This window comes from Esox lucius, chromosome 20 (assembly GCF_011004845.1).
Source record: "Esox lucius isolate fEsoLuc1 chromosome 20, fEsoLuc1.pri, whole genome shotgun sequence".
Classification (NCBI taxonomy): Eukaryota; Metazoa; Chordata; class Actinopteri; order Esociformes; family Esocidae; genus Esox; species Esox lucius.
Window position 1 is genome coordinate 12,012,476 of NC_047588.1, and position 21,538 is coordinate 12,034,013.

General features: G+C 46.5%; 1 protein-coding gene across 5 annotated transcripts in view; it reads right to left on the reverse strand.

Annotated features, from left to right (window-relative positions):
* Nucleotides 1–924: 924 nt before the first annotated feature.
* Nucleotides 925–21,538, reverse strand: part of gramd1a (GRAM domain containing 1A) — a 31,361-nt gene continuing 10,747 nt past the window's right edge. For 4 of the 5 annotated variants that reach the window (XM_010905362.5, XM_010905365.5, XM_010905363.5 and 1 more), the window contains 19 exons: nucleotides 20,092–20,305; nucleotides 19,013–19,033; nucleotides 18,541–18,625; nucleotides 17,178–17,281; nucleotides 16,953–17,048; nucleotides 16,636–16,716; nucleotides 14,864–14,982; nucleotides 14,399–14,696; nucleotides 13,181–13,334; nucleotides 11,041–11,187; nucleotides 8,731–8,855; nucleotides 8,189–8,331; nucleotides 7,645–7,748; nucleotides 7,106–7,330; nucleotides 6,747–6,825; nucleotides 6,507–6,518; nucleotides 6,146–6,253; nucleotides 4,034–4,154; nucleotides 925–3,869 (listed from right to left, as the gene is read on the reverse strand). In XM_010905362.5, the coding sequence (XP_010903664.2) occupies nucleotides 3,768–3,869; nucleotides 4,034–4,154; nucleotides 6,146–6,253; nucleotides 6,507–6,518; nucleotides 6,747–6,825; nucleotides 7,106–7,330; nucleotides 7,645–7,748; nucleotides 8,189–8,331; nucleotides 8,731–8,855; nucleotides 11,041–11,187; nucleotides 13,181–13,334; nucleotides 14,399–14,696; nucleotides 14,864–14,982; nucleotides 16,636–16,716; nucleotides 16,953–17,048; nucleotides 17,178–17,281; nucleotides 18,541–18,625; nucleotides 19,013–19,033; nucleotides 20,092–20,305 (2,338 nt within the window). In that variant the 3' untranslated portion in view covers nucleotides 925–3,767. The remainder of the gene's footprint in view (nucleotides 3,870–4,033; nucleotides 4,155–6,145; nucleotides 6,254–6,506; nucleotides 6,519–6,746; nucleotides 6,826–7,105; nucleotides 7,331–7,644; nucleotides 7,749–8,188; nucleotides 8,332–8,730; nucleotides 8,856–11,040; nucleotides 11,188–13,180; nucleotides 13,335–14,398; nucleotides 14,697–14,863; nucleotides 14,983–16,635; nucleotides 16,717–16,952; nucleotides 17,049–17,177; nucleotides 17,282–18,540; nucleotides 18,626–19,012; nucleotides 19,034–20,091; nucleotides 20,306–21,538) is intronic. The other variant, XM_010905364.5, reaches the window with a different exon arrangement.

Consider the following 21,538-nt stretch of genomic DNA (forward strand, 5'->3'; position numbering starts at 1 on the left):
GTCCTAAATGTTAAATTCTGTCCCGGGCCCTGTCATTCCTGTTGGTGTCCCTGACTTCACCTTTCAGTGCTGGAGAATGTTGAGAACTTTCCTGTCCGTCACACACACTGGCATGCAGTCACATGTTTGGTTGTTATGGTGCTTTGACCTTATCGAGTACCAGACTGGAAACCAGTGACAGCATGCCACAATGACGCCAAATGATCAGGGAATTCACAGGCTCACTGGGAGTCAAAAGGATCACATGGTAATGTCATAGATTACTGTAGACCCTGATTGGCTAGTCAAAATGACCAGAAACCTTCCTTCCAGTCATTAAAAAGAAAACTTCACTGGAAATTAACAGATCTTCAAACCTTCAGTTAACTAAATGTATGGAAATACTTTTGTTGATCAGTAGAATATTTAAGTAACCAGTATAGGGAATGTCAGCAGATAATGTAGAGAACCAGTATGGAGAGTGTTTTATACAGTGCCTTCAAAAATATTCAGACCCTTTCACTTGCACGACATTGTGTTTTCAAAAATGTTTTGCCATAAATCTACACACAGTACCCTGTGATGACAAAGCAAAAACTAATTTTTAGAACTTTGTGAAGTTGAAAGTTCCCAGGATCACAGTGGGCTCCATCATTGTGAAATGGAAAATGTTCAGAACCATCAATAATTCCCAAGAGCTGGACATCCAGCCAAACTAAGTAACCGGACAAAGTCCTTTGGTAAGGGAGGTAACCAAGAACCCAAGGAGGGGATTTACAAGGAAGAATGGGAGAAACTGCTAACCAAGGTGTGTAAAGCGGGTAGAGGCATATCTAAAAAGCTGTGATCACTGCCAATGTTGCTTTGTACAATGTACTTTCTATGGTCCCCATAATAACGTATATCAGATATCTAAATTTCTTCATTATTTCAAATTGTCACATACTGAATAAAAAAACTTTTTAATGTCATTAGGCGTTAGTGTGTAGATGATGACAAACAAATACATTAGCAATAATAAATGAAGTGCACAACACAAAACGATGTGGAGAAAGTAAAGGTGTCTGAATATTTCCCAAAGGCACTCTGATGTCCTCTAAAACAGAGGTGCTGCAGCTAACAGTTTCTCCTCGCCCACTGACAGTACACCTGGCCCCACTCTGGACACACCGTCCTCTGCTTCTCAACACCTGAGGTGACCGCTTGACAACCTTCCAGCCATCTGAGCCCCATCGGGGCTGTAGCTCTGTACAACTTTTACAGGTCAAAGCAATGTCCTGAATCAAATGAAGATTAGCATATGCAAAAACGAGACAAACAGTGTTTCTTATTTTTGAGTTTTTCATTTCTCTCCTCGGCATTGTGTTTAATCAAATATTTTACAGTACATTCCCCCATAACCTAGACCCCCCTCCCTCTCATCATCCATTCTCCCTGACCACAATAAATAGAGTACGTCCTTTGATCACTCACTGTTTGGCCGTGCCCAGCAAGGCTTCCACTAAAACAGCTGACCTCCTCATTAAGCAGGAGAGACACAGAGGGAGGGAGACGGAGGGAGGGAGGGAGGGAGGGACAGAAACAGGGACCACAACAAGGAAAAAGAGAAAGACAACAACAGGATGGAAAGGGAAATCATTTAGAAAAAAAGCCTTTTGATTGACAGATAGAGACAGAGGGGAACAGAAAAGAGGGAAAGAGCAGAAACCTTTTGACAAAGAAAAAACTATAAAATAAAGACAAAGGAAAATCAATAAAAGATCAATTTGAAAAACAATACTGCAATAGTTTCCCCTTATCTTCATCCGGGCCTAGAATTCTGGTTGGTCCTTTTTAAGTCCAGCACAGTTTCAACTACAAAAGTTACTAGTTAATTGCATCTATGTTTAATCTGGTCTAGACACTGTGACCTAAATAACACCCCATTCACCATGTAGGGCACTATTTTCCACCAGAACAGCTCACTGCAAAAGGAACAGGGTTTCATTTAGGACGTAGCAGGGCTACAGGGTCCAGTCTGTAACTCTGAAACAGTTCAAGTCCCATCCAATAACAATTACAATCTGACCAGGTGTCAAAACAAAACAATAAAAATGATAATACCAAACATTAAACATTGAGGATGTAACATTGAGGATTTTCTTACTAACACATAGTGTACATATTTCTATACGGTCTTGTCCAACTCTAGATTTCCTTTTCTTGCTTGTCTTGTTTTACCCTAAACACAATTTAATATAATACTATTCACACATTCAAAAGTACTATATTCACAAGTAGCATTATTGCTATGACCAGTATCATTGAAATATTTACTGTGTAGCTCTGTGTTGGTCCGTGCTGAAGTAGAAACAGAGCACAAAACAAACAGGGGAAAAACAACACTGGCAAATCGAAGTCGTCTTAAATAAATACTGGAACGGTCTGACAACACACAACAACATTCGCTTGCTCTCAAATTCTCCAAACAACCCAGTCACACCTAATGATAAAAACGAGCTAGGAGGGGATTTATGAGTCAGAGTAGGAGTGTTTTTGTATTTTTCATGTCTTAAAAAAAAAAAACTGAGTCTTGTTAGGAAATGATCCCCCTCCTAGCAGAGGACAGACTGTCAGGAAATCATTAAGATGGGCGCTGCTGATCCCAGATGAACGCAGAGAGGATGAAAAAAAATAACTGGATGACAGAAGGTATCCTGTTTATCAGCTTTTCTCTCTCTGGTAATGGGTCCCATTTTCCCCAGAGGAACAGGGGGGACTGAGCAGACCCCCTCTGTGGGACCCATCAACACAAGAGGCAGCATTTAGAGGCAGGGCAGGGCCGTATCTGTATCCCAGGGATGGGAGATCTCTCAATTCCCTGAATCTGAGACACTTAAGAGTCCATGTCCTTGCTGAGATGATCATCCGAGAATTCGCTCTACTTCAGTCCGTTTCAAATGCCTCCAGGCTGAGCCAGTCCGTTTCAAATGCCTCCAGGCTGAGCCAGTCCGTTTCAAATGCCTCCAGGCTGAGCCTTGTCCATTTGAAATGCCTTCAGGCTGAGCCTGTCCATTTGAAATGCCTTCAGGCTGAGCCTGTCCATTTGAAATGCCTTCAGGCTGAGCCTGTCCATTTGAAATGCCTTCAGGCTGAGCCTGTCCATTTGAAATGCCTTCAGGCTGAGCCTGTCCATTTGAAATGCCTTCAGGCGAGGCCTGTCCATTTGAAATGCCTTCAGGCGAGGCCTGTCCATTTGAACTATGTTTAGATTGATTCTGTCCATTTGAAGTGCAGCTTCATGTTAAAATGCAGTAAAGGGCTGTCCATTGGAACATGTCTTTTGGATTGTAAGGTGGGGGGATTGTTCTGAGACAGCATGGCAGGTGTAGCGTAGATGGAACTAACCGACCCTTAACACACCCTTAACCTCGACTCAGTTTTATGTATGACCTTTATTGCTGTAGTCTTGTACAGAATTGTCTGGATGTGAGAGGTGGTGCTCACTACATTGTTACCCATTATAGGGTGCTCAGACTAAGATGTGGGGGGGGGGGGGGGGGGTTCTGGGTAGTGTAGTCCCCCCGACAGGTATCTCCTACCCATGCATCTCCTCTGCCCGTCTGTTTTGGGTTGAGAGGTGGAGGTGGAGCCTGGGATCAGAGAGATAGAAGTCCTCTGATTGGCCCAACAGGACCTTTCCCAACCTGGCCCCTTGTCCTCTCCCATGAGGTCTACGGTCTCCTACTGTTCCTCTGGGGTGGGGGGCTAGTGTACGATGGAGGCTGGACAGGTGTCCCGAGGGGGGCTCAGTGCTCATTGAGTGACTCTGAAGGGGAATCAGAGGGGGGATCCTTCTGGACTTCTGGAGTGACTATTCCTCGATGGAGCTTTTCCAGCGATTGTTTCATCTGAGGGAGCGAGGGGAGAAGAATAGGGATGTTAGTTGCAGTCAACTGGATGACTGAATTATCCAAATGTACTATATCAACCATGATCAAATGTCAGTAGGTTTATTATCCTTGAGGGGATTTTCAGTTCCCACCATGTCAGTAGCGCACACACACGCACACACCTGATCTAGCAAAGTGACTGAGGACTGGAGGATGTGTTGCCATTTGCCCAGCTGGGCCTGGTGGAATTGTCTCTGGAGCTGAAGGACCTGGGCCCACTCGCCTGCTGTCTGGGGCAGAGGACTAGCGGGAGACAGAGAGGGCGGGAAGTGAGAGGAAGGAAGTGAGAGAAGGAAGTGAGAGAGTTGATAGAACATGCTAGAAAAACATCTTCGCTAACAGTGAATGTATAATCCCAGAACAAAACAGAACAGGCACAATCAAGAGTGCCGTTTAGCTTTACGTGTCGTCAAATCTAGTTGCATTTCAGCCAACATAAATGGGTGGGTACTATGGGCCTTCACAGATCCACCAGGGGTCATACTCATTCCACCAGTAGACACATGCTGGGTTTTAATACAATACCAAGAGTCTGGTTATCTTTGAAACATCAGCATTTTTAAAAACCCAGCCAAGTCTGCACCTGCATGTTCAGAATGCAACCCAACTTGTTTTTTCCAACAGTTAATTTGTCTACTGAGAAAGGCTCAAACCAGACAGACAGGTGTCCCGCACACAGCCAATTCATAGAAAGAAAAGTTTGCCCACCAACAGCCTATCGACCAAATAATCCACCAGTTGACAACATGGGTTCAGTCCCAGTATTAATGACTATTCTGTAGAGAGATAGTCTGGCTGGTTCAGCCCTAGTAGTAGTGACTATCCTGTAGAGAGATAGTCAGGCTGTTCAGCCCTAGTAGTAGTGACTATCCTGTAGAGAGAGAGTCAGGCTGATTCAGCCCTAGTAGTAGTGACTATCCTGTAGAGAGAGAGTCTGGCTGGTTCAGCCCTAGTAGTAGTGACTATCCTGTAGAGAGAGAGTCTGGCTGGTTCAGCCCTAGTAGTAGTGACTATCCTGTAGAGAGAGAGTCTGGCTGGTTCAGCCCTAGTAGTAGTGACTATCCTGTAGAGAGATAGTCAGGCTGTTCAGCCCTAGTAGTAGTGACTATCCTGTAGAGAGATAGTCAGGCTGTTCAGCCCTAGTAGTAGTGACTATCCTGTAGAGAGAGAGTCTGGCTGGTTCAGCCCTAGTAGTAGTGACTATCCTGTAGAGAGAGAGTCAGGCTGATTCAGCCCTAGTAGTAGTGACTATCCTGTAGAGAGAGAGTCTGGCTGATTCAGCCCTAGTAGTAGTGACTATCCTGTAGAGAGAGAGTCTGGCTGATTCAGCCCTAGTAGTAGTGACTATCCTGTAGAGAGAGAGTCTGGCTGGTTCAGCCCTAGTAGTAGTGACTATCCTGTAGAGAGAGAGTCTGGCTGGTTCAGCCCTAGTAGTAGTGACTATCCTGTAGAGAGAGAGTCTGGCTGGTTCAGCCCTAGTAGTAGTGACTATCCTGTAGAGAGATAGTCAGGCTGTTCAGCCCTAGTAGTAGTGACTATCCTGTAGAGATAGTCAGGCTGATTCAGCCCTAGTAGTAGTGACTATCCTGTAGAGAGAGAGTCTGGCTGGTTCAGCCCTAGTAGTAGTGACTATCCTGTAGAGAGATAGTCAGGCTGTTCAGCCCTAGTAGTAGTGACTATCCTGTAGAGAGAGAGTCTGGCTGGTTCAGCCCTAGTAGTAGTGACTATCCTGTAGAGAGATAGTCAGGCTGTTCAGCCCTAGTAGTAGTGACTATCCTGTAGAGATAGTCAGGCTGGTTCAGCCCTAGTAGTAGTGACTATCCTGTAGAGAGAGAGTCTGGCTGGTTCAACCCTAGTAGTAGTGACTATCCTGTAGAGAGATAGTCAGGCTGGTTCAGCCCTAGTAGTAGTGACTATCCTGTAGAGAGAGAGTCTGGCTGGTTCAGCCCTAGTAGTAGTGACTATCCTGTAGAGAGAGAGTCTGGCTGGTTCAGCCCTAGTAGTAGTGACTATCCTGTAGAGAGAGAGTCTGGCTGGTTCAGCCCTAGTAGTAGTGACTATCCTGTAGAGAGAGAGTCAGGCTGTTCAGCCCTAGTAGTAGTGACTATCCTGTAGAGAGAGAGTCTGGCTGGTTCAGCCCTAGTAGTAGTGACTATCCTGTAGAGAGAGAGTCAGGTTGGTTCAGCCCTAGTACTAATGACTATCCTGTAGAGTTAGTGTAGTTGGTCCGTTACCTGTCAGAGAGGGAGTAGGAGTGCCACGTCTCCAGCGTGTGCGCAGCTCTCTCCAGAGAATACAGCTTGTAGAATAACAGCATGTTGAGAGCCACCAACACTACCAGACTACAATGGAGAGCGAGAGAGAGGACAGGAAGAGGGTGTAAGAGACAAAACATGAGAGAAAGAGGTCCCATATAAGACAAACATGTAAAATAAAAAATGAGGCAGACTTGGTTATGAATAAAAAGACGACATTCAGGAATGAACACCAGCTTAAGGAATTAAACAAATGTTCAAGCAACATGGTAAACTTCAACGACAAAGAAAAGTAATTTAACAAGACAGTCATGCGGTGTGACATCCTGTCATACAGTACCTCACACAGATCCTACGATCACATGAAGCCAATGAGAAGAGAGGCAGAAAGAGAGGCAGAAAAAGAGGCAGTCGGAGGCTGTTAGTGCGGAGATGTGATATTCCCAACTCCCCTTGGAAAATATAGCCGGCAAAATTTAAATTTACCATCACTTCCTTTATTTTATCAGCAAAAAGACAGCATTTGTGGTCCAACAAGAACGTGTGCACACAAACAGCAAAAAAAAAGTTCTGAACTCACATGAAGCTGACTATGAGCAGTATGGTGGAGATGCTGCTGCCTCCTCCACGTGACCGCTCTCCGTGTTTGTACTGGCCGCCTGGTCAATGGGGAAAGGGCAGGGGTGTTAAAACAGCAGCCTGGGCGCACTTCCAAATCACACCATTTGGTGGCAGTATATCATGGAAAGAGTAGATAAAGCACCAACAACCCACTGGGTTGTATAACACCACTACTGCCGCCACAAAGGGTTTCCAAAAAAGAAAGAAAAAATATGATTTTCTCATTGGACAGGATTAGTTCCAACCCCTTCCTTTCAGACTGTTTTCTTCAGTTCTGCGCTAAGTAAGCCGGACCCGGAAACCTCCCTGTTAACTCACCCGCGTCTCTCCGCTCCCTCTCCTCTCCCATCCCTCGGTCGCCTCGCTCTCCCACTCCCGCGCCGCCTCCCTCTCTCTCCCGGTCCATCTGGCGCCGGGAGCAGGTGCGTTTGCGTCGGCGCAGGGCCGGGGGCGTCTTAGCCGCGTCTCCTCCCACTGCGTCCCCGGAGGTCACCACCGACACCTCGGACTGGAGGAGGGTCTCCAGCTTACAAACTTCACTCTCTGACCAGTGGAGGCGCAGGGAGACGTGGGACGGGAGGGGACACGGGGAGGGGACACGGGGAGGGGACACGGGGAGGGGACACGGGGAGGGGACACGGGGAGGGGACACGGGGAGGGGACACGGGGAGGGGACACGGGGAGGGGACACGGGGAGGGGCAGAAAGAACAAATGAAGCGATAAGACAACAAACAGCTGTAACACAAGCGAAATGTCTGCGTTTACACGGGTAGCGCGGTTCTGATGGTTTTCACACTGAATGCTCTCTTGGCCAATCAGATGAGCTCAGACAAAGACAACGTGAAGAGCATCTCACCCATGTGTCGGTAGTACTCCTCAATGCCACTCCAGGTGTTCTTCTCGATCAGGGCTTTGACCAGACTCCACGGCTGCTTCCGGTAGCAGATGTTTGAGGACACCCTGCGGACAGAGACCCATCCGGCGTCACGTTAGAAGCCGAGCCGCGGTGACCGTTAACCCGGCGAAGACCCGCCGTGCTCCCAGCTACCACGCCAACATTGCTGAACTATATAGCACATCTTATATAATAGCATTATATTCCATCTCAAGGGATCACGGCGTCCGCGTCAGAAGCTGTTATAACGCACAGCGATCCGCCCCCGAGTTAATGCCACGCCACCCGGTTCCAAATGACACTCCCGGTCGGCCGCATGCTGACGACATGCCGTTGCCGTTAGAGCACGCTTGGGCTCCATATGCAACGCACAGCTTTACAAAACACAGCTCGTTCAAAGGGTCCTGCCACAGTCCCTCGGCACAGGATGTGGAGGCAGGGCTGTTCTGGAAGCCTTTTTTGGAGGGGGGGGGGTCGTCGGCGTCTCCCGAAGCAGGGCACTTACCTGAGTCTGCTCTTGTGCTTGCTGATGGAAGTGAGGCAGTAGCGGTGAACAGTGTAGAAATAGTCCTGGTAGGGGATCCCAGAGGTGATGACCTCAGAGTCCACTACGTAACACTCGCCTGGAGCACTGTTTTTATACAGCGTCTGGACGGACCAAGGGAAGGAAAAGAGCCAACAGAAAAACCAGGGCTGAGTGTCACTTGTTTAAAGTGGAGTGCAACAATATAGACTCCCACTCGTGGAGGTTCTGCTCGGTGACCTAGAATTCACTGTGGGGAACGAGCTATTCAGACCCGTGCCTGGAGGCCCAGAGAAGCCTGCTGTCAGTTTAAAATCACAGGACAGCCTCCTAGTAAAGCCTGGGAATCCAGAATAAACTGAATTATTCTACGTCAAACCAGTCTCTCTCCCGCGGTCCCGTTCATTCCCGTCCAGACTTTACCAGGAGCCCCTCGGATGATTTAAAGTGACACCAGCCTCCGCTGACATCATCCAAACCCTTTTTTTTTTTTAAGCCGGCAGCGCGGCGACCAGATGACTGACCTGTGTCTCCACCACGGGGGCGGTCTTGGGGCCCAGGGGATTGTTGATGGCGATGGTGTAACTTAGGACACGGGTGGTGTTGCCACTAGGGCTGTTGTCTTTCTGCCACTCACCAACGGACAGGTCTGACAGGGAGCGTGGAGGAGGAACAGAGAGGGGGGGGCGTGAGAGATAGACGGCCGATTAGAGGAACCACAATGGACAGAGAACGTGAGAGAGGTTGAGCCCTCCGGAGGGGAAAATGAACCAGACCAATTAAAGGCACACAATGTCCCTAAAGCTGGCAGGGGCATCAACCAGGGAGGCCCCTGATCCAACCAACCGTACAGCTACGCATCTTGGCCCCAGGCAGCAACCATGAAATGACTACTTTAATGTGCTGGGTTAAGACTGATGCAAATTCAGAGCCCCGGTAATGTCTCAAGACAAAAAACAAGCCAGGTGTAGAAGACAAGGGGCAGACAGAGTGAAAGAAAAAGAGGCAAGCCATTAAAAAAAAAAAAAACACTAAGACTCATACACAAAGGAGAGAGGGGGGGAGGCATTTGCAAGGGGGAGAGCGAGGGAGAAACAGAGGTGGAGAGCGAGGGAGAGAGTGAGAAAGAGAGATGGGGAGGAAAGAGAAACACAGAGAGAGAGTGGGTGGTTAACACAGGGTTTACAAACCCAGAGCAGTAGTCATTAGCACTCCAATACACTGCTATCTGAAAGGAAGCTGTGGACCTAGCTCTTACTAGTACCCATGTACCCACAGGCTGAGAGCCATTCAGCACAGCAAGAGGATAATAATACACGTGTTAACCCATATTAGGAGTTAGTCTAGTCTTACTTGTTTAAAATATCTGGACGTTTTAGTCATGTTCAGTAATTTCAATAATGATTTAGTCTAGTTACTGTCAAAATTGTGAAAACAGAGAGACATTCCTGTCAGAAAAAGACCCATATATTCGAGTGAAATCAAAGGTATTGCCAAATTAACCTATAGAAACAACGCCAACAAGCGTTGCAAAAAAACACCACATCGTTCGCTAATACCTTGTATTTTGAGAGTCGTTCTCTAATCTGATTCCCCTATCAGGCCGACTGCTTTCTACTACGCTGTGCCATTTTGTGTAAAATACTGAAAAAAAGTATTTAATTATGAGGGTCCTTAGCCTTAAACATCATCATGCAGGAAATCCCAGGGTTCAACTAAACACAGGACAGTTGACCAATGATTCTTTCAAGCGAACCTTTACGGAAATAAATACCTGATTCTAAACATAATACAAATTTTAATGAATAATTAGTTTCACAATTGTTAGAAGAAAAAAAGAATTGAACTGAAAGGGACATTTCTTGTCTTTGAGAATGTGGATCTACATGAATAACATGTACATAACATTGATTTAGTTATAGATCATTACTGTTATGTCCTTAACAGTGTGGAAATATCTCTGGGTCTTGTGTGAACAATCTGCCAACATAGGATTTAAGTGGCTGAGTTTTCTGCCAGTCAAACAAATAATTTTGAGGTCCCAATTGCGTCCCATAGTAGGAATGACCAAATAGGCTACAAATATTTTCACATTACCTGATAGAACTATGGGCTTTTAATGGCCACAGAGGATAAACAGCACAGCTTCACTCAAAACTCAAAAGTAGTGGACCTTAAGCCAGGGATTTTGCCTATATTTGGTATAATTAGATAATAACAAAGAAGCTGATCGCACTGAAAAACTCTTTCCAAAATCGTTTGTAAAGACTAAAGTCACAGAAATAATTGGCTCATCATTTTAATTCACACCAATTGCCACTGAAAAATAAGCGTTAAACCAATATGTGTCACTATTCTGTTGCAGAAATGAGCCCTGTAACATACAAGACTACAGCAGCACAACCTCCTGACCAACGACACAGCCAGGTGGAGGAGGCCACGAACGTCTCACTTAGGAACCCTCCCACTCCTGGACAGTAAACATACACCCCAAATAGGCCACTACACGGCCAAAAGAAGCGCGCACAATGTAGGGAATAGTGTGTCATTTAGCAGGAAGGTCAGACGGGACTGGCCGACTGGAGGAGGGACAGATGTCACATGCCGTTGCATCGTAGGCCGTTCATGTTACCAGGCAGATTATCAGTGTTTGGCACTACAACCAGCTGAAAAGGTACATCAAGGAAAGAAGGACAACCGAATGAACTGAAGGAGACAACTAGAAGGCTGCCAACGGCGACTAGATTTGAAAGAGTTTCCTGTGTGTGTGGGCGCGCGCACGTGTGCGCGCACGTCAGCATGTGCGTTTCCTGTGTCTATGCTTATGTACCCACCTGTGAAGTGGCGCTGGGAGAAGAGGTGCTGAATGAAGTGTGTGTCGGCCGAAAAGAGCAGGTCGTGCAGCTTGTCCACACTCATGCGCACCGCCATGTTGATGTGCAGCCGGCCAGCCAGGTCCGCACAGAACGACTCCACCTCGCCTGGGGGAGAGGACACGGTTAACCACCGTACCCCCGCTTAGCAGAGACAGCCAACACAGAAAGCATCCAGGAAGGTCACTAAACGGGATACACCGAAGGGTTGACCAGATAAGCCTGGACACAATGGATCCGAGGTGAATTATAGGAAAGCATACAAGGGTCAAAACTCAATAATGGGGAATAATGTGCTGACGGCTCACGAGTGCTGGTGAAACACGGTTTCACTTTAGAACGAACACCCGCAGGGTTAAGACCTGAATGGGGGTCAAAAGAACTGTGTTGTCAGGGCTGTACTTCAACACTTGCTTATGTGGTTTTCGCCTGTCACTGGTAAGTGAACAAGTGCTAAAGTACAGGCATGAAAATATGGTTAAGGCTGTTGCTTGAGGCTGAGAGAGACAGTGTGGCAATAACGCAGTATTTCGTAACCACCAATGTCCTGCATGCCCATTCCTGCTATGGTTGCAAGGTCCCTACCCCCTCCCCACAATGTAAAGATGCATATTTTTACCTGGTTATCCACTACCCACAGATAACAATAGTTAAGCAATATTTTTAATTGTAAATAATGAATGGCACTGTACACCATGTGAGAATACATAATAAGAATAACACTACTACATTTGTCATTGCTGAATATTGAGGAAATCACTTTTTTGAAGTGCTGGCAAAATAGAGCACAGCCATCCATTTAGCCTGCTATACATATCAATGGAACATTCTTGGCAAACTTATTTACAGTTGGGCTTTTTAAGTCTAGCTAATGTGTTGTGACTTTCCACTTCCTCTAGTGGTGAAATATAGCCCACGAAGAGAACAATTCATCTTGCACCAAAAAAAATAACATCCAATCACCGTTTATCCTTTTCCTACATGTGACTCATAGGCATCACGCTTTCCTCCGAAATCATTTAAACATTGTGTGTTCCTCTGAATTGGGAGACAAAAAGGGAGAACTCATCATGAATATGGATCCTTAGCGCCTCCTCTAGGTGGAGGACAGCCTGCATATGTACTAGATTTTCTGTAGATTCATAATGATGGACTTTCACTGAATCACACAGAACTTTCCATCACATTACAGGCCCGGCTGTCCTATTTAATCTGAAAGATAAATGGCGTAAACGGCTAATCAAGTCCTGATTGTGGTGTCAAACACTGCCCCAGTTCACATCACTGCAATGTCATAACGACCCCTGAGCCAGAGCGCTCCATTACAGCCACCAAGAAACACAGAACATTCTAGACTTGTCTACTAGTTACCTAAACTACATACTGTGTATTATAGGTTATTAAAACCTAATATTTAGTCAAAACTAATGTTGTAAGGAACAAGTGTCAACATTCGCCATTAATTAATTCAGGTAAAGCGAATCAGGTTATTTGATTATCAGCTGATGTAAAACACATCAGTCTGAAAGAAAGTTATTGTTTCCTCAACAGTTTGGAGGAAATAACATTAGCGCAAACATCGCCTGACATGTAAAGCATGGCTAGTCTAATGTTGCAGGCTAAATACCTACAGTTTAAAAGGCCAGTATGATTCTAGTCAGGATATTGGTGTATTTACAATGGGAATTTAACATTCCACTTCCTGTACTAAAGTGTCAAGGTTGACACATGGCAACCAAGACAATTTCCATAGGGAGAGAATCTTATGACAATAGGAAGCTAGGTACTACTGGACTACTGTCAAACTACTAGTGTGATATCAGTAGTAGTAATACAGTAGTCTAAAATGTCTATCTGAGCATCCGCAGTCATCTGAGAAAGATGAAAGGGTAAGCAAAGCAGAAATCTTTGTCTTTCGTGACAGTGGCAATGAAGGTACAGAGGAGACAAAACCACATAAAAAAAAAAAAAAACTCTTCTCACCTCTGTCCACAACCCTGACTGAACTGTTTTCAAGCCCTCACCTGGACTACCTTTCAGGATTGCGTACATCTGAACGCATTCTCAAGACACTGTGCTCGGGCGGCCCCCGTGAACTCACCCTCTTCCTGTGTGTCTGACGAGTTGCTGGGGTCGGTGGGCAGCTCGTCGTCGTTGGTGAGCTGGTCCAATGAGAGGTTCCCTAGGCTGGTGGCAGACGGGGGCATGGCATGATTGGCCGACTCCAGCAGGCCGTCGCCGCCCTCCTCCACATTCTAGGAAATGGCATGCGAAGGGCGAGAGGGTAGTTAAAATCCACGGTGCGTTCATTAAGGCAGCAGTCACACCACCCTCACATGACTGAGGCACCCTGGCAGACGACGAAATGCCTCCACGCCTCCTTGGTCAGACACAACAACACTAGTTCATTTAGACACAACATGGGCTACGTCCCACAGGGCACCCCATTCCCTTTGTAGAGCACTACTTTTAACCAGGGCCTCCATAGGGAACAGGGCACCCCATTCCCTTTCTAGTGCACTACTTTTAACCAAGGCCTCCATAGGGAACAGGGCACCCCATTCCCTTTCTAGTGCACTACTTTTAACCAGGGCCTCCATAAGAAACAGGGCGCCCCATTCCCTTTGTAGTGCACTACTTTTAACCAGGGCCTCCATAGGGAACAGGGCACCCCATTCCCTTTGTAGAGCACTACTTTTAACCAGGGCCTCCATAGGGAACAGGGCACCCCATTCCCTTTGTAGAGCACTACTTTTAACCAGGGCCTCCATAGGGAACAGGGCACCCCATTCCCTTTGTAGAGCACTACTTTTAACCAGGGCCTCCATAGGGAACAGGGCACCCCATTCCCTTTCTAGTGCACTACTTTTAACCAAGGCCTCCATAAGAAACAGGGCGCCCCATTCCCTTTGTAGTGCACTACTTTTAACCAGGGCCTCCATAGGGAACAGGGCGCCAACCCAAATGCAGTCTGAGAGTTTTATCTGAGATGGAAGTTTACAGCCAACAAACAACTTATTCGTTGGTTCAGGTCTGACTGGGCGGCATTTATCGTTACAAATGAAATAAAACTAAAAAACATTAAACATCTTTTAAATACAAAAAGTTTGAACTGTCTTTCAAGTTCAACACCCCCCTTTCCTTCAGATGCATCTGGTTGTAGGGCACAAAACAAAAGGAAACAGACCAGACGGAACGATTGGTAATGTCAGCAGAGGGGAACTAAATGGTCTCCGGGTTCCCTGCTGCACAACGTTTCCAATTGTCCCTGACACGGTTAACGCCCATCGCCCCCTGGCCCAAAATAGGCGGGACTCACAAAAGAGGTGGCTGCCGAGGCCGACAAGGAGGCGGTGTGTGTGTGCGCGGAGTGTGTGGTGGATGGCAGCGAGCTCTGGGAACTGGGCGGGCTGGGATCCGGGGGCTCCAGAGAGACGCTCCCGGGGATGTCTATCGGGAGACACGTGGCAGTGGAGGGGGGCGAGGAGCCGGAGGGCAGGGGACCGCTGGGGAACAAGGCTGCCAGAGAGGAGGGGGACGAGCTGCCCAGAGAGGCTATGGCCCCCAAAGAGCTGAGGTCCAACAGGTCAGAGACAGAGACTGACTCATCCACTGGCCTGAGATGGAGAAATAAAAAGCAGTATGATTAACTATCCACAATCACAGCAGAGTGGCTTTTAATTGAATGGATCAATAATCACTTAGGGAAGAGGCCGGAGATAATGGACATCAGCTGTCTTTAATACACAACGGCTGCAGAAAACACACAACATTGTAAACTCACAGCAGGCCGTTAATGTGCTCGGAGGTGGGGGAGACGTAGTCATCGTCCTCGCTGGTCAAACCCAGCTCGGTGCCGTAACACTGATGCACTATGTGCCACAGCTCCTTCGGGGACAAGGGCTGACAGGAAACACACACATTCACATTAGAACCGCCGAGCCTTTCAGACCGACCGTATCAGCCAGAGCAGAATGCAGTTTGTCGTCATTAGCTTAAACGTTCCTCTTAGCATACACATTCTCCTCCACAGCATCACCTTCCAGCCAGAGCATCAGTCCATCTACTGGGTCGTCATTCAAATATATAGAATAGTCGAAAATAATAAGAATTGGTTTGTTTTAGATGAAAAAAATACAAGAATGTGTTTGCAAAAAATAATGTTATTTCTAAGAACACAGGCTATAGTATTTTCATTGGTTTAATAGGCAAATTAAACAATTCAATTATTCATAGACCTAAAGCACGGTTGCTTGAGAAACACAAACATTTCAAAGAATGAATAACAGACTACAGACTGTTCATAGAAATCAAATTGATACATCCAAGGATTAGTGGCAGCTCCAAGTAATACCATTGCAGTGTAATATGCAATGAATTTCATTTGTGAATTTGATTAGCAGAGTAAAGGGATGATCAAATTGCAGCAGCCTACACTGTCACGGTGCCTCCCAGGATCACGCCTCACTTCGGGGAAGCTGGACTACATTCTCCCTGTCGCCGGCCAATTAGTCACCACCGTCCATTCTTCTGGCTGATAGCACCACATTCACCAAACACCCCAGACTCTCCTCTCATTACACACACCAGTTCCTCGTCACATCACCCTGGACCTCCCCTCATTACACACACCAGTTCCTCGTCACATCACCCTGGACCTCCTCTCATTACACACACCAGTTCCTCATCACATCACCCTGGACCTCCTCTCATTACACACACCAGTTCCTCGTCACATCACCCTGGACCTCCTCTCATTACACACACCAGTTCCTCGTCACATCACCCTGGACCTCCCCTCATTACACACACCAGTTCCTCATCACATCACCCTGGATCTCCCCTCATTACACACACCAGATCCTCATTACACACACCAGATCCTCATTACACACACCAGTTCCTCATTACACACACCAGTTCCTCATCACATCACCCTGGACCTCCCCTCATTACACACACCAGATCCTCACTACTACAGCCTAGAACTGCCCTGGTGTTTGTTGGGGTCTTTGTGGAGTATTGTCTGATAGTTATCCGTGTGTGTTCATTGTTTTTCTCGCCTAGTGTGCTTGTTCTTTTTGATCAGTTCTAGCCATTTCCGCCTTCATTGTGTGTATCAGGTATTACGCTTTTCAGTTTAGTAAACCCGTTTCACCGTTCAATCCTGCGCCTGGGCTCCTTGCTGACCCCACCGTGACATACATGAATAACAACATTTCAAATTGATTAGCAGAGTAAAAGGATGATCAAAGGATAGCTTACAGTAGTGTCTTGCAGTGACATTACCTTTCGTGAATAATTATTTAGCGTAATACATTTGTAGAATCTTAATCTTCAGTAAAATAAGCAGATAAAATCCTAAGAGAGATGATAGGATGTGTGTGATTTTGTTTCTCACTACTAAGATAAACAGTGAAGTGTGCTAAACCGTAAACGCTGGATAAGCTGGGTGTTACGTTACATTTGAGTCCTCCTATTCTGTTCTATAACAGACATGAACGCTCCCCTGACACATGGAAGGAATAGCGGGAGAGTTCGATGGGAAAGGACTACCTTGTCCATCAGTGCATTCTGCCACAGTCTGAAGATCATCATGTAGCTTCGATCCCTTGCCCCAAAAGATGTGAAGAAGTGCTGGAAGGAGAAAAAAAATTCATAGTGTGAATACACAGTATGACTGCTGGTGGACATTGCTTTTTATTTACCTCTGGTTTGTCATAACCTATGAGAGAAACGATGATTCTAAGAGAGCAATAGTCTATGGAAGGTATGGTCTAGAGCAACAGGTACCCCACCCCCACACACACACACACACACGTTGTCCTTGCTCTACTGGAAAACGTGGCCTGCTTGTCAGGGAAGAATCTCACCTTATCGTGGTCAGTGCTGATCTGAATGGCATTGGGTATGAGCTTGGCAGTCTTCTCCTTGGTCAGTGTGGTGACATCTTTCAGCAGGATGGTGATCTGAGGGACAGGAGAGAGAGCGGCTGAGAGGACGCAGAGCGGCAGGAAGGGGGGCGGGGGACGACACAGAGCGGCGGGGGGGGGGGGGGGGGGGGGAGGTTGGGGGGGGCAGAGCGGAGTTTTACTTACAGTGGTTTCCCAGCGGAAGATATTGCTGTAGAAACAGAGCCAGTTCTCAGAAAGATAGAGTCGTCCCTGGAGTAAGATGTCCTTCTGTAGCGCACAGGAGTAGTCTGGGTAGGATGAGGAACAGGAGAAACATCAGGTTGACAGGGCCAGACACAGAATGGGCAGAGACAGAATGGGCAGAGACAGAATGGGCAGAGACAGAATGGGCAGAGACAGAATGGGCCAGACAGAATGGGCCAGACAGAATGGGCCAGACAGAATGGGCCTGTTCACTGTGTCATTTATCAGTGATGGAGGGTTTTAATATGAGTGCTTGCATATCTGGCCAACGGAAAATACATCATAAAATATATCATAACAAGAAACCAGGCACGCCTAGTTCAGCCGGCCCGCAATAGAAAATGTTGCCCCCTTGACATTCGAACTCGGGTCGCCCATGTGAAAGGCTGAGTCATTACCCACTACACCACAGTGCTGTAGTTTCTGAGTGTCAGTATACGGAATAATTCACAATGCATACTTCGCTTTGCCTGCAAGGACCTATAGTTCACGAGTCCGCTTCTCTAACCACAACGCTATTTAACAAGGGGTAGTCAGTCACTCAGTCAGTAAGAGGCATTCGCTAACCTGTATTTTCTACATATAATATCAACATAGTTTTAATCAGGCCAAACCAAGGAAGTGAAAAGTACATTCTAGTCAGTTATCTGAACAACAGCTTGCATAGCAATGCCTGAAACGGGTGGAAACATGCAACACTTTGGCTCTGACCAAGCACACAGACAAGATATTGTTGATAGGTAGCCTATTAAAGCAATAAGTAACCTACTAAATTGCATCGCTTCAGCATCACACCAGTCTCTTAACCAGCCCACTTTGAGGACCAATATCCTAGAGCAAAGGTTCTCAAACCACTGAAGCCCTATACTAGCTCACCTGAACCTTGACATTTAGTAGGTCAGTTGATTCCGGTACAATGGCGTTGGAATACATTCAACACAGAATGGCTAGGCGTCCCCATCACATTTGTGAACCACTGACCTCCAGAATGAAGAAGTCCACTTATGTAAGTGCATATTTGAGGTGTAATTTTGACTACTCGACTACACAATTCTTTGTAGAACAAGACAACAAAGATATCAACAAGACAATTAGAAAGGGTCTGCACAAAGAGCATAGATTTCTGGTATTTTTTGGTGTAATTACCTCTATATTGTAGGTTAGTCACCACATACATTTTGGGAGGCTTTTTAACCAAACAATCGACTAATGAGGTCAGCCCTAAGTATGCAATATACAGTTTAAAGAAGTAGGAGGTTAGCCAGAATCAGCGACACACACAGCATTTCTCAGTATTCCCTACCCACTATGAGACGTTCCGTGTCAGGCAGCTTCTTGAACAGTTTACGGAAATCCTCATTGCGCTGTTTATAAGTGGGACTGAGAACCTGAGAGAGGGAGAAAGACAAAGAAATAAAAAGAAGAGATTACTAACTTCTTCTCCATGTTTCATCAGTCTATTATGTAGCAGAGCCAGAAATGTGTCGATGAACATTACGTCAAACTAATCTTTAGGTAAAACAGACAGACTTTGGCTAGGTAAATGATAATCACAGTATGCAATTGTGAAGTTAAAACAGTAAACACAGAAATAGTTAAATGAGAGGGTGCAACTGAAGGGAAACCACTGAGTATTGATAGGCCTTATGTCACTGAAGTGCCATTTCATACTGTTCTGTGTAATCCAACCAGGAAACCACTTAGATGCCATCAGCAGACTGAAACGCACTAGACTGTGTGAAACGAAGCATGTGTGTTTATTAAAGTGTACTTACATTGTACCAGCTCTGCATTTTCTGCCAGGGAAAAACAGAACACAACATAATCATTGATGAACAATGCCTCTACGTTTTCGTATGACACAACAGTAGAACTGCCCCCCCCCCCCCCCCGGACATTTTAAATGAAATATTTAGACAGCAATTGACTCCTGAAAAAGGACTTGTAGATGTCTCATGGTTTTACTTGAGCTATATGGCACCGGTCCTGCGTGCGCTGCATCGAACCAGACGACGTTACACTTGCCGTCCTGATGTCCGTTTTGCCCGATCCTTCAGAACCAAAATTATGTGCAGGTACAATACCAGCCAAATGTTAGGACACCGTAACCCATTCAAGTGAATGGGTTTATCCAAATCTTTGACTGGTACTGTAGGTAGAGTTTTAAAAAAAGGTATCTGCAGTCTGATTTCCTGCCTCTAGAATCTTTGTGCTGACCAGATCATTGATGGTCTCACGAAAGTAAACTACCAGCTGCAATGACGCAGCTGTACGGCAAATACTTGAAGGCTAAGGTGGTTATCATCACAGACTCTAGCTTAGGACTATACCCATTTGAAAACACTGCTTTTAAATTCATGTAATACAGAAAAAAGGGCAGAGTAACTATTGAAAAAACAAACAGATCAAGAAGTTCTGTTAATTTCCCAAACTTGCTGTGCGTGTCAATCGTCAAAGTGACTGATGCATAATGTATGGCTTACCAATACAAGGCCTTACATAATGTATCCATCAGTACACAGTCAACTGACTCGGTCTAACCCTCCCTGAGGCAGTCTGCCACAGCCGTGATCCCGTGGGTTCACATCTGTCCTCACCTCTCCATTATGCGCCAATGTGTTCGGCGGGGCACAACACAGCAGAACCTTCTAGTACACAGAACACAAATGCCTCTCTGACACACAAAGGACGGATGTCGGCTGGGTTCGAGACGACTCCATCCGCAGCGATGCCCAGCTCGACAAGGTCCCTGACCGCGGCCCAGGCGTACGGTCAACCAGGCGGAAGGACAGAGCAGCGCAGCCACTCCGCCGGTCCGTGGCGGCCCACCCTCGGGGCAAGGGGGCGACCTTACCTTGGCGTTTCGGCTGAAGTGGCGCGAGGCGATGGGGTAGGCAGAGGCAGCGGAGGAGGAGGGCAGGGGGCTGTCCGAACCGCCCCGCTCCCCGGGGCGTTCCACCGAGCCGCCCTCTGCATCGCTGGTCCTGCCGCCCCCCCCACCCCCCAAGACCCGGCGCCGCAGGGATGGGGAACTGCCTGGGGTGCTGCGCGGGGAGTTACTGGCGGTGCTGGAAAGAGACGGGGGAAAGAGAGGGGTTGTTAGTGGTCAGCAAGGGGGTGTGATCCCAATCAGGATTGGCACCAAGTTACCCACAGGCAGCCCTCCTGCGCCAGCGAGGACGGAAGCACACCGGAACGACTTTAGAAACGCTAACCTTCACTTTCCCACTGACGTCGCTTGGACTAGCCCAACGTGTCAGTTTATACGCGGTCATCCTAACTCAGGCTTTAGGCCTGGTAGGAGATATATAGTGGAACACAATGTCAAAAGCTCTGCTTAGAAATACACATGTAGGTGTTGCTTATGAATCAAACTTAACGCCAAAGCACTTCAGCAATAACCGATAGGACTATGGGATAAGGGACACTTTTTTTATTCTATAGAGTTTTCCCCCATTGAGAGCATTTTTTTTTTTTCAACATTTCTTATGCCTTCAAATCCACACTGTATATAACTTCTAGCAAACATCACGACCTCAGAGACAAGGTCGAATTTATAATGCCGCCATATGTCAATCTCAATGTTAAGAGTTAGATCATGGTCATGGCCCGGTGAAAATGGCTGTATTGATGCCAAAACAAAACTTGCCATGATTGCACGCTTGTTCTTCTTTCACAGTTTGGTGGAAACTGACAACCAACTTCTATTTTCACTCTCAGAATCATGCTGTACTAACTACAAACACTCTCAGACTCTTCCAACAGAAAGATGTTGTCTTATGACACACACACGGGAGAACATGAGTCGGGCATACAAGACCAATCACACAAACATCTCCAAGACAGGGTGACAAGGAATATTCCATTTATCAGATAGCAAATCGGTTCTGGTGCCAGACACACTAGTAGCAAAATCTTTAGAGTGCCTGTAATACTCACAGCGCAGTGGTTCGATAAACCGTGAGCTCATCTGATTGTTTTGTTAATTATTCTCAAAGAATACCTATTAACCTACACAGGCGCTGAGTAATCACAACGGGATATGCAGCCGCAAGCATTTACAGTACACCTCAACGGCAGCAGTTTGCCCAGTTTGTCGTGTTCAGTCATTTAGGATTTCCATTGCCATTTCCCTCTTCCTGTACAATCTATCGCCCTCTTTTTTCCACAGTTCTTTTCTTCCAGTGTTGTTTCAAACCATACCCTCTCCTTGTATAAGTCTCACCCTCTTCCTTGTATTGGCCCTGTCTTCCAACTCTTGGCTCTCATTCCTGCCAAAATGTGTTCAAACCCCACTGGTC